At 45.4% G+C, this 13,297-nt stretch overlaps 1 protein-coding gene across 2 annotated transcripts in view; it reads left to right on the forward strand.

The window, feature by feature from the left end:
* The window catches only part of si:zfos-2326c3.2 (mitogen-activated protein kinase kinase kinase kinase 4), a 335,482-nt gene that overhangs the window by 92,339 nt on the left and 229,846 nt on the right, over positions 1–13,297 (forward strand). For both annotated transcript variants that reach the window (XM_038775018.1, XM_038775019.1), the window contains exon 3: positions 6,429–6,485. In XM_038775018.1, coding sequence (XP_038630946.1) covers positions 6,429–6,485 — 57 coding nt within the window. The remainder of the gene's footprint in view (positions 1–6,428; positions 6,486–13,297) is intronic.

Genomic DNA, 13,297 nt, shown 5'->3' on the forward strand with positions numbered 1-13,297 from the left:
TGCTGAGCCTTTGGCTTTGATTTTTAGGTCAAAGGTCATCATTGGCTACAGGAATAGTGCCAGAGGACTGGAGGATAGCAAATGTGGTCCCTTTGTTCAAGAAGGGGAGTAGAGATAACCCCGGTAACTATAGGCCGGTGAGCCTAACGTCTGTGGTGGGTAAAGTCTTGGAGAGGATTATAAAAGATACGATTTATAATCATCTAGATAGGAATAATATGATTAGGGACAGTCAGCATGGTTTTGTGAAGGGTAGGTCATGCCTCACAAACCTTATCGAGTTCTTTGAGAAGGTGACTGAACAGGTAGACGAGGGTAGAGCAGTTGATGTGGTGTATATGGATTTCAGTAAAGCGTTTGATAAGGTTCCCCACGGTCGGCTATTGCAGAAAATACGGAGGCTGGGGATTGAGGGTGATTTAGAGATGTGGATCAGAAATTGGCTAGTTGAAAGAAGACAGAGAGTGGTAGTTGATGGGAAATGTTCAGAATGGAGTTCAGTTACGAGTGGCGTACCACAAGGATCTGTTCTGGGGCCGTTGCTGTTTGTCATTTTTATAAATGACCTAGAGGAGGGCGCAGAAGGATGGGTGAGTAAATTTGCAGACGACACTAAAGTCGGTGGAGTTGTAGACAGTGCGGAAGGATGTTGCAGGTTACAGAGGGACATAGATAAGCTGCAGAGCTGGGCTGAGAGGTGGCAAATGGAGTTTAATGTGGAGAAGTGTGAGGTGATTCACTTTGGAAAGAATAACAGAAATGCGGAATATTTGGCTAATGGTAAAATTCTTGGTAGTGTGGATGAGCAGAGGGATCTCGGTGTCCATGTACATAGATCCCTGAAAGTTGCCACCCAGGTTGATAGGGTTGTGAAGAAGGCCTATGGTGTGTTGGCCTTTATTGGTAGAGGGATTGAGTTCCGGAGCCATGAGGTCATGTTGCAGTTGTACAAAACTCTAGTACGGCCGCATTTGGAGTATTGCGCACAGTTCTGGTCGCCTCATTATAGGAAGGACGTGGAAGCTTTGGAACAGGTGCAGAGGAGATTTACCAGGATGTTGCCTGGTATGGAGGGAAAATCTTATGAGGAAAGGCTGATGGACTTGAGGTTGTTTTCGTTAGAGAGAAGAAGGTTAAGAGGTGACTTAATAGAGGCATACAAAATGATCAGAGGGTTAGATAGGGTGGACAGCGAGAGCCTTCTCCCGCGGATGGAGGTGGCTAGCACGAGGGGACATAGCCTTAAATTGCGGGGTAATAGATATAGGACAGAGGTCAGAGGTGGGTTTTTTACGCAAAGAGTGGTGAGGCCGTGGAATGCCCTACCTGCAACAGTAGTGAACACGCCAACATTGAGGGCATTTAAAAATTTATTGGATAAGCATATGGATGATAAGGGCATAGTGTAGGTTAGATGGCCTTTAGATTTTTTCCATGTCGGTGCAACATCGAGGGCCGAAGGGCCTGTACTGCGCTGTATCGTTCTATGTTCTATTCTCCATGAACAGGATTCTGCCATCTAACCAAAAAGACGTTCTACCTATCACACAAGTCAGTGGATGGCATGTAGCACAGTGGTTAGCACTGTTGCTTCACAGCATCAGGGGTCCAGGTTCAATCCCCTGCTTGGGTCGCTGTCTGTGGAGAGTCTGCATGTTCTCCCCGTGTGTGCGTGGGTTTCCTCCGGGTGTTCCGGTTTCCTCCCACAAGTTCCAAAAGGCGTACTGTTAGGTAATTTGGACATTCTGAATTCTCCCTCCATGTACCGGAACGGGCACCGGAATGTGACAACTAGGGGCTTTTCACAGTAACTGCATTGCAGTGTTAATGTAAGCCTACTTGTGAAAACCAAGATTATTAAATTAAGGTAGTGTATGAATGCCAGGTATATAGGCCGGATGTCCCAGTGACTGGCAAATTGTATCAAACATCATATTCCTTTGGCTGTTCATAACAGATAAAGTACTGACCGTACCCAACCAGTCTGTGCTTGCAAAACTCGATACATAGACTCCAGCATTGGATATGATTCCACGATTGGACATTTTGCTCAACAATCCTGATTGTGATTTAAAAAAAATACACTGAAAACCAGTTTACGTTTGTCAGTCAGGTTCGCAGTGTGACTCACTTATATGTGCCAGAAGCCACATGTATTCACACACAGGGCTCTGTCCTTTGAAAAGAAGGAGCATGTTCACACATTGTGCCTTTTCCAACTGCACAAAAGCTTGGGGGGTGGGGTGGGAGCTATTCCTTGGTTCATTACCATGGCAATGCCTTGACCAATTAGAGTCAACCTGCCTGGTTTGAATTTGACACAAAAGCTTGGCAGTTAATAGTTAACTGTTCTTTGCTGCATTCTCCATGGCAAGCTCTACCAGTCAGAGTATACCTGCCAGCCAATCAACACTTTTTTTCATGCAGTAAAAATTGTTATCCCCTTGCTGTTGGTTTATCTTGCATTGCGGTCCTGTTGAGTGTCAGACGAAAAGCTTCGACAGCCTGAGTCATTTTCTCAGCAAAAACAGTTTTCTTGCTGATATGATAGTAAGGTGGCACGGCAGCACAGTGGTTAGCACTCGCCAGGGTCCGAGGTTCGATTCCCGGCTTGGGTCACTGTCTGTGTGGAGTCTGCACGTTCTCCACGTGTCTGTGTGGGTTTTCTCCTCCCACAAGTCCCGAAAGGCGTGCTGTTGGGTGAATTGGACAGTCTGAATTCTCCCTCAGTAAAACCGAACAGGCGCCGGAATGTGGCAACTAGGGGCTTTTCACAGTAACCTCATTGCCGTGCTAATGTAAGCCTACTTGTGACAATAAAGATTATTGTAAACTCCTGCAGTGTGTTCATCCTTACCTGTGAAGCCTGTTCTGTGACGATTCATGGGGAACAGAAGGCTTTCTTTAAACATAGTTGCATTTCTCACTGTCGTTGACTTCAAGCAGAGGCAGAGTTTTACCAGTCTGACTGAGATGCAGCGGAATAGAGATAAGCCGAGACAGTCAGATATAATCACAATCTATTGGGACTCCTCTGTTTTGGGGACAAATGTAGAAAAATGGAAGAAATAAAGAAAAAATAACTAAAGGGAGCTGGGGAAAGATTGGGTTTGATAGAGTTTTCATTTAAAAAAAAAAGCCATTTGCAAAGGCAAAAAACAAATACAGCTGGGATTTAACTGGTAAGGTGGTCCTCCAGGTCAGAAATAATGCTGCACTCTGAAAATCTGATGTGGCTCCCTTCTGTTCCTAGATTTTTAAATTTTCTACCAAGTGGAACGACAAAATGTTCTGTGTGTAAACTCTCCTCAGTCCGTCCCCCGTCCTCAACAAGCCAAATATTAGCATGATGGCACAGTGGTTAGCACTGCTGCCTCACAGCGTCAGGGACCCAAGTTCGATTCTGCCTTTGGTAACTGTCTGTGTGGAGTTTGTACGTTCCCTCCGTGTCTGCATGGGTAACGTAAGCCCACTTGTGACACTAAAGAAGATTATTATTATTATATTGTCATATCGGGACTACAGCATGCTGGGGATAACTCATTTCCTGTACAGGACAATTCTTCAGCCTGCACACTTCCGATGCAGAGCCTCATATACTGGTTTATAGAGTCATAGAATCCTATAGTGTAGAAGGAGGCCATTTGGCCCATCGAGTATCCACCTATCCTTCGAATGAGCACCACACCATTGTCCCCCTGTAATTCCATAACCTAACATGCACATCCCTGGACACTAAGTGGCAATTTAGGAAGGCCAATCCACTGAACCTGCACATCTTTGGACTGTGGGAGGAAACCGGAGGACCTGGAGGAAACCCACACAAACACAGGGAGAACACGCAGACTCCACACTGATAGTCATCCCGAGGTCGGAATTGAACCCAGGCCCCTGGCGCTGTGAGGCAACAGTTCTAACCACTGTGCCGCCTAGTTGTGCATCTTTGGAAATCACTTCCTTGCACAGTCCATAGTGTTCCCTCAGTTCACAGATAGAAAATCATGGGGCATGTGCATGCAATTTCCCAAAAAATGCTTTGACACGGGGCAGCTCTGCGACAGGAGAATGTAAGTGAAGAACAATCTGATATTCATTCCGTTTCCTGAGAGATGGGCACCTTTTTGTGAAGGCAACTACTACTTCTTAGCTCGAGGCACTGCTGCCTGGTGGCCGGTCAGTCTTCTGATTAGATTATTGCTGAAAATGGTCGTGCCTCATGGATTGCAGACCCTGACGTTATGCCGCGGGTATATCCTACAAACCTCAACGTGTTCCTCTGTGATTCTTTTCTCCAGTATTTTAACTGTCGATGCCTTTTTGAGTTCAATCCCATAAGCAGTCTGAGGGCCTCTCAAGGGATGTGACGCACACTGTCCTGTATCTGCTAAGAGGGCAGCGTGTATCCTGGCTGTGTAACAATAGTTAAAAATTTTGCCCAGGAGTTTCCTCATTCTCTCCAAAAGCAGATCCAGCCGATATTTGGTGAGATCCAGTCAGATACAAAGTTAATGAGCCTCTTTGTTTCAAAATAAAATAAATCTCTTAAGGTTGGGAGAGACGCGAGGGGGCAGTCAGATTCACTAAAGGAAAGCCGTGAGGACATTTGCTGAGATTATAAATGTCGTCTTGTTTGATAAAACACTGATGTTGGCTTGTGTGGCGCGCTCTTTCTTTTATGTTACCAGGCACAGGTATGTTGCACGGCATGACTCCAGTGAAGGTCTATACTGAGAAGCCAAAAGGAACAGTGATGCAAAAATCACTAAGAGTTTCAGCAACAACGAGGCTGGGGAATGAGCAGGGGGAGGAAGTGGATTTGAAGATAATTAAGATATGGGGCTTGAAATTCAGTGATTGGCGGAACAGAGTTCTGAGATTGAATTCGATAGGGATGGGATGTTATTGCGGGCTTCATGGCAAACCGTCTCGCTCACTCAAAATAAAGCTTAGATAACAGAGAACATTTAAAAAGAGTGTCCATGACGTACAACAAACAGAAATCGTGCCTGCAACTAGATCCTACAATAAAAGCACCTCTTAAAATGCATATTAGTTATATCCTCTGATGGCGGCTGAAGAGTCATCGAAAGCCCCACGTCGCCTCTTTTCAAGATGGCTCACTGTAGCCTGTGCCACTCAGGCATTTAACAGGCCAGCAGCGGATCTTTCCACTGGGATCAACCCTAGGGAAGGGATCCTGCCTGCTGAGCGCTGCTGGCCAATCAGAGACCATGCAATCAGTGTTCACCAATCAGCACTTTCATCTCATGACGCACAAATTGTTGTTCCCTTTACATTTGGTATTTTTGTGAATTGTTCTGATGAGTTCTAAAGGAAAAACTTCAACAACATGTGCCTTTTTTCAGTATTACTCCGGTTCTGTACTGCCAACCTACTGTTACCTCTTTATAGATGAATATAAATGATACTAACAGCAGATGTAAAGACTAAGCATGGAGCTTTAATGGACAATTCGTCTTACTGTCGCTACAGATGTTGCTCATTGTGCAGGCTCAAAAGGTTGCTGCATCACATGACATTGCATCACTTCCTGTAATGATATAACTATTAATATAATCATGTATTTAAATGGGTCTATATTACATATTTACAAGTGCAGTATCGCAATAACATTTGAGAGGTTGAACAAGGGACCACCCACCCCTGGGAGCCTGCAAGCAAATATGCCAGTGCTTGCTTGTCACATTCCCCACATGGCCAACTACCAGTCTGCCACTGGATTATTACTACTGGCAGTGGGATCAGACCCTTAAACTGGCATTAATTTCCCACTGAAGATCTGAGTTGGCAGTCGCCCAGGGCACTTCCTGACGATGACTTTATTCAGGGTGGGGGGAAAGAAGTTGGTGGTGTCCCACCTGCTACCCTCCCACTTGATTAAATGCCCCATTATCGCACGCCGCCATCAAACTCACTACGGGTGGAGGGAACACCAAACCTCTGTCTGATAGGTGTCAAATCACTTGCATCCACTTTATCTCCAGGAGCCATTGACAGGGAGAATGATCAAATATTTCCTTTCTGGCCGAGAATAGCGGTGGCACTGTACGCAAGCAGGTTGAGGAGGTGTTCAGTATATATAATCAAAGATAATCTTGTGACTATGAATGATGAGTCATTCAAACAACTCCTGCACTCCGAGAACCTTCTTATTGGAATATAAAATGCTTCCAACCCAGAATTTTCTGTATTTAATTCAATCCTTTTTAATGCAACTATTTCTTCTACTGGGAAACTTAATCATATCAAATATAATGGAGAGCTGTACTTTATAAAGTAATTGATTGATTTGCCTACATAATACCAAACACTGTGGTTCAAAAGTAATTTGTTAAATATCATTAATGCACCAGTAAAATGCACAAGAATTCTTCCTAGCTGCTCACAGTTTGTTGCTTTTATTACAGGGCCGCCATGTCAAGACTGGGCAGCTGGCTGCTATTAAGGTCATGGATGTCACAGAGGTTAGTTTTTAATTTATAATTAAGTAGGCTATTTCTTCATGAACTTTCATCTTTCTATTTTTTTTAATGTATCGAGATTGCATGCTCCAAATGTGCTTGTGTGAAGTGTGCAAAAGAAGGCGAGAGTAATTTTCGGCCGTCAACTGCACTTGAATATTTATTTCTTCAGCATCTCTCAAAGCATCTCTTAAGAAAAATTGAGATGGGATTCATGTAGAGAAATATGGCCAGATTGCTTTCATTTTCTTGACATTGCCTAACCATACAAAACTAAATAAAATGTTCCATGCTGATCTACATCAGTGAATCATCTTATCTCATTTAACAAGTAGGTTTTCTAACCATCCTCCAACATTGGTAATCATTTTAGCTATGTAAACAACCTCTCCTTTAACAAATCTTAACAACAAGCAGTTTTTGGAGAAATAAAGTACTCTTTTGGAGAGGTCAAATGCCCTTTGAGATTGTTAAAAATAGACATGAATGTGCGTAAAAAGTGGATACACCCATTTGAACTGTCAAAGCTTTCAAGCTGTAATTCACCTTTAATTTCCCTCCAGGAGGTTGCAGCTTCATTTCCAAATTCCTGCACCTATATCAGTTTTTTATTCACTGATGGAATGTCATCATTGCTGGCTCAGACCAGTCTTCATTGCCCATTCCAAATTGGACTTGAGAAAATGGTGAGGAACCGCCTACTGCAAACTCTGCAGCCCATCAGTTGTACATCCACAGTGCTGTTAGAGAGGGGGTTGCAGGAATCTGACCCAACAACAATAAAGGACTTGCAACTTGTGCGATGTTGTGAGGTGCAAATGGTCTCTGGTTTAAAAATCGGCCAGAGCCCTGATACCAAATTCTTGCTTATGAATCTGGCACCCACCAGCTTCACCAGAGGGAAAGAGGGGGCAGGTTGTAGTGGTTCATGAAGGCAGCTGCAGATGTAGATTTTCATCAAAGGCATGTCCAAAGCATAACTCATGGGCTTTATAGTTTTCAGGAGAAGGCCTAAACGTGCAGGAGCTCTTTAATGGGCTATGCTTTTGAATAGGTCCACTGATACTATTTGGAGAAGTTATATAGGTTTGTGCTGCATGACTTGCCTCACAACCTATCATTGTGGTGCCTGTTAGTTCTCATTCTGATTGACAACTCCAAGTGGTTATTATGTCTTTGATATTGGCTATGGATATAAATGTGTGGTTTCATTTTTAAAAAATAAATAAATTTAGAGTACCCAATTATTTTTTCCAATTAAGGGGCAATTTAGCATGGCCAATTCACCTAACCTGCACATCTTTGGGTTGTGGGGGGCGAAACCCACGCAGTCACAGGGAGAATATGCAAACTCCACACGGACAGTGACCCAGGGCCAGGATTTGAACCCGGGTCCTCAGCGCCATAGGCAGCAATGCTAACCACTGTGCAACCATGCTGCCCAATGTGTGGTTTCATGAGGGATTATGTGCTTGAAGGAATTGTTTCTTTGCATAGGGGATCATGTAATTGAATGATTTTAAAAATAAATTTAGAGTACCCAATTATTTTTTCCAATTAAAGGGCAATTTAGTGTGGCCAATCCACCTATCCTGCACATCTTTGGGTTGTGGGGGTGAAACCCATGCAGACACAGGGAGAATGTGCAAACTCCACACGGACAGTAACCCAGGGCCAGGATTCCAACTCGGGTCCTCAGCTCCATAGGCAACAATGCTAACCACCATGCCACCGTGCTGCCCCTAGAACTTTATTTTATTTAACCTTAAACTGAGGTCTGTCAATGGTGGATGCTCGGAGAGTTGCATTGCAGGTATAAGGGAAAGGGGTAGTGCTTCATATGATTTGCTACTAAGTTGGTTTAGGGCAAATAAAGAGACATTGGCAGTGGATAGAGAGGCATGGGTTGACATGGAGGGAATAAGGGTCCATGAGGGATGGGGCATCTAGGAAATGGGGGGAGTGAGAGTCTGTGAAGGATGAAGGTTCAAGGGCTTCTCAAGATCATTTTATTCGTTGTCTTAGTAGTTCTGATTACGAAGGCAGGCTTTTCACCTCGCCCGCCTCCGTATAGGACCGCACCCGTGGCTGCCTCTGCAGTTTATCAAGGAGTTGCAAACCTGACCCCTGTTACTACCTGCTCCCCCCCCAAAAAGAAAAATGTAAATATTTGGGTAGCCACCCCAAGTTATCAGGAAACTCGTGGATGGGGGTGCGCTGCCAGCGGAACGGAGAATCCTGCCAGCGGAGAATTCTCCCCCAGATCTGTTTTTATCCTTCAAGAGTTTAGCTACAGAGAGTATATAGTTGCTTTGTATACCTCGCATATACACAGCAAATGCTCTCATGTAATTTGTTAATTTGTTTGCATATCACTTTGCTTTTTTTAGCTATAAATTCGACAACACTCAAAATAGATCACATATGTTGATTCAAAGTATTTGGGTTTTTATCGAGACAGGTTAACTGTGGACTCACATAAACCGATCTATCGTTAATCTTTGTGTAAACGTGATTAATTTAGCTGTTGTTTTTCATACCGTGAGCTTTGTGAGTTCATGGCGCGCAAAGATTAATGCCTTCTGTAATTGGTCGATGGAACCATCAGTCACTACAGGCCGCACCAGTGATAGTCAGGCCAGCCTCTCAGTCATATAAACATGCTTGGGGGTTATCGATAAATCAACAGAGCTGTGATTGAAGAGAAGGTAGTTACTGAATGGGAAATAAAAACATCGGCCACTGCTGTGGTTGCTCAGGACTGATGGTAAGTGTCCTCCGTTAAAGCTGGAGGGGGGTCTTAACCATTGATACCTGCAATCAGATCCCACCTCCATTCAACTACCCATCCCTGAATTCTTCACCGCTTATGTTTGGCGAAGATGAATGAAAATAGCTGAATCTTCGGATTAATTCTGGGATGACGAGGATTTTGGCTCAAACTGTAGCAAGCTCTGCAGGGGCTCCAAAAATGTTTTTTTCTCCCATGTCCACTGAGGAAATTGCAGCCATTAAGGCCTCAGTAACTGCTTTGAACTCTAAAGAATACATATACATATATGTCATGACCTATAGTTATGAAAATAAGGGTATAATGGGAGCAAATTGATGGTCAGAAATGATGCTGCAGCAAAACCTCTCCTCTGTGCTTAGCTCCAATTCAGAAACTGCCTTACAGATAAAAGTGAATCATGAGGCTTCCTGCCACACCAGGCTGTTCCTGCTGGCTCACATCATTTCCTCTTCACTGAATGCACATTGCAATGTCTTGCTCCTCTTTCTCACACAGCATCCTTCCTCTCCTTCACAGGAAGCAAGGATCTGGGTCATTTTCTTCTCACTGTTAAGCTAATAGGAAAGTGGTTAGGATTGGGTCTTGAGATGATGGATTGCTCCCAATATTTTAATTGCGTTTGACAGAGGAAATGTCATTACCGACAAAAAAAAACCCGAAAAGCCCCTACAGTGAGTGAAATAGTCCCTGTGATTGAAAGCAGCGTGAGATTGTGCAATTCCAGCTTCCTTCATTTGAGTGTTTGAGTCCTTATTAGACCGTTCACAGTAATGATCTGCATTGTGTGTTCAGTTTGACAAGAAGGGGGCAGGACGTGGCATTCACTTCATGCACGCTTGGTTTTCGTCTCTCGACAGTGGGCAGATGAGATCAGGGTTCATCCAGGTCAAACTGAAAAGTGGTGAGAGATAACTTGCCAATGAGCGCAGCGGAGATGTACAACCGGTTGTATTTTTATCTAACATGCTTCATTGGCTCCAACTGCCTGACCTTTACTTCACCTCGGCTTTTCACCCCTGAACCCGCCGATTGTATAAATATGGCCCGCACCCATCTCGTGAACCTCACAGCTCTCCACCCTTTTTTAAAAAATCTGTTATTAGACTATCCGGTTGCTGATGGTCACCACGATTAATGTCAGCAGCCTAAGCTGCACGTCTGCCAAAATATTACAAGCACCGCTGTCATAAGACCATAAGACATAGGAGCAGAATTAGGCCACTCTGCCCATCGAGTCTGCTCCGCCGTTCAATCATGGCTGATATGTTCTCATCCCCATTCTCCTTCCTTCTCCCCTGATACCCTTATTAATCAAGAGCCTATCTATCAGTGGGAACGCAATCATGGTGAGGTGCACCTTTTGCATCCTTGACCCACTTTCCCAGGCAGGATGTGGTGCAGGATTGAAAAGGTTAACTCCGTCCTGCCTTTCTCAAAAACAACTAGAGGAAGAATTGTTGGTGATCGGCAGATTGAGAGATTGAGAGGGGGGCGGGGGGGGGGGGGGGTGCATTTGTAAAATGGCAGAAACCTCTTTCTCAGATCAAATGCGATCAGCACAGAGAGCTCTTAGGACGGGTTCAAATTACGTTGAGAAAACAGGAGAAATGGTTCCTTTTGTGCGGGGTCGTTTTGGATGTGGGCCAAGAGGAGATTTCAGCATACAAAATCTGGAGAAATACCATTTTGTACAGTGGGTGATTTCCCAACATTGAGGGGATTTTGTTTTTGTGCGAATGGTCAGTCACAATATTTTATGTGTGTGTGTGCGTGTCTGTGTTTAGTGGCCAAAAGGTTGATGGGGTTACTGGGTTGCAGTGAGGAATGTGATGATGAAACGGTGCTCTGCATTTATACTATCTTGGTTCAAAGCAGTTTGAAATGACATGTCAGTACTATTCCCTTTACATAACCTGCCATGGACTCTTCCAATTTTGGTAATGCCAGTCAGATTTGACTGGAGAACAGACATCCTGATGCTGTAAAGGGCGCTAGATAAATGCAAGTTTGTTGTTTAAATGCTTTTGACAGTTTAAAGTGGTATAGATGTTTGGCAAGCCTTTCTGTGGATAGATTGTTTTACCTCTGCCTTCCGGGTGTGGTTAAGGAGGAGATTTATTGGGGATGCAACTGCACCATTTTAATCACATTTTCACGTGATGCTGAAAAACAAAATTGGGGCGGAATTGTCCGTCGGCCGACGCCGGAATTGGGAAACACGATTGGGTGGAGAATTTGGCGTCGGCCGAATATCGAGGTTGGTGCCAGGCACCAAGCGGAATACCATGGTCCAGTCCCTCAACAGCAGCGTGAATGTGTTCCACACCACATGCCTGCATGGGTATGCAAATGGTATATCATTAACAGGCCTGGAGTTTTCGGGGCCTTCTGTGATGCTCCACCTCTGTCTGGAGGAATGACCGACGGTGAGGTTCACTTGTGGTATTTCAAATCAGGAAACAGGCACCGTGGCTGCTGAGGGTGCGGGCAGAGGTACAGACAGTGCCCAGTATCGCTGTAGTGACCTGACAGTTGTGCCGAAGGCCAGCGGCTTCTGCCAGGGGTGGGGGGAATAGCGGGGCGAAGCCGGGAGACGAGCCATGGGGTCAGGGTGGGTGGGCACGGGCCTCCATTTCTGAAGCCTGCAAGGCAGCCCTGCGGCTGCACATGCCACCTGACTGCTCACTGTGAACATAGCGCCAGGCCACCCTCCCCCCTCAATACCCTCTGACCCCAGCCCACCCATCAACGGGATAGACGTGCTCCAGCGCAACCAGTGCCATCTTCCTGACTGGGGCGAGGGTGTGTGGGGAGCGGAGTGCCTTTATGCAGCTCCTCCTTGTCAGGCTCTCGAGTCACAATCCCAACCCGACGAATCACACACCAGCATTCGTTGGAATTGCACTAGTTCCGTGTGGCGCCTGTGCTAACCCATTTGGATGTCCTCAATTGCAGTGGGACCAGCACCACTTTCGGCAACGTAGATCTGTCGCGATCCAGTCCCGGCGTCAGCACTTCATCTCTCAAAAGGAGAATCCGCCTCTTGGTGCCCCACATTAGATGTGATTGCATGGTTGGGCAACTTTTGTGGAACAATGCTCAGTGTTGTGAGAATTACGCTAACAGCCAATTGAACATTACCCAACAGGCTCATAGTGTAGCTCGCTTACACCTGCCAGAAACTACAGATATTAATACGCAGAGTCCTGACATTTATAGATAGAGTGAGCATGAACACACATTGTGCCTTTTTCAACTGAACAAAACAGGCAATAGCCATTCTCTGGTTCGTTCCCCAGGCAATTCCTTGACCAGAGTCAACCTGCCTGGTCTGAATTTAAACAGTCTCCTTGCAAGTTGTCGTGGTAAGTGCAAGATGTCAGAACGTAAGGGAATGTACTCTAAAACCGGGTAAAATCTTAATCATAGCAAAATAGCATGATGATACCATCAAGAGTCTCTGGACAAATGGCAGTAATTAAGAGTCCAAAAAACAGAAGACACAGGAAAATACTGGCAGCATCGATGGAGAAAGAAAAGAGAGTTAATGGGCAGAGTTTAATGGTTGCAGCTCGGTGCCCACCATGGCCATTTCTGGGAGGCCTGAAGGGACCAAGTCCCAATCGAGCACTTAGCTGCACACCTTCTGGCTTCCCTGCTCCTTTGAGGGGAGTTTCTCCCCAGAGAGGGAGGCCCTGGTAAGGTGGGGGTTGGGGGGGGGGGGGGGGGTGGGGGGTGGGGGGGGGGGGGGTTGATTTAAAGTGCAGAGGGGACTCCCACTCCTGGTCCCTCAGTTCCTATTGTGCGTGGAGTGGCCGACAGGAAGGGACCCTCAATTACGAAGCCTCAGGCCTGTTTGCCAACCTATTCCAGGAAATAGGCCCGAGCGGTGTGACTTTTGCCTGCCACAGTGGCGGGATGAAGCCCTAAATTGACCATTTAATGGTCATAATTAGCCTCCAGGTGGAAAGCTTCGAGGCCTCCACCCTTCTTGCCCGGTATTTAATTGGTGCGACTCCAC

This window comes from Scyliorhinus canicula, chromosome 17 (assembly GCF_902713615.1).
Source record: "Scyliorhinus canicula chromosome 17, sScyCan1.1, whole genome shotgun sequence".
Taxonomy (NCBI): Eukaryota; Metazoa; Chordata; class Chondrichthyes; order Carcharhiniformes; family Scyliorhinidae; genus Scyliorhinus; species Scyliorhinus canicula.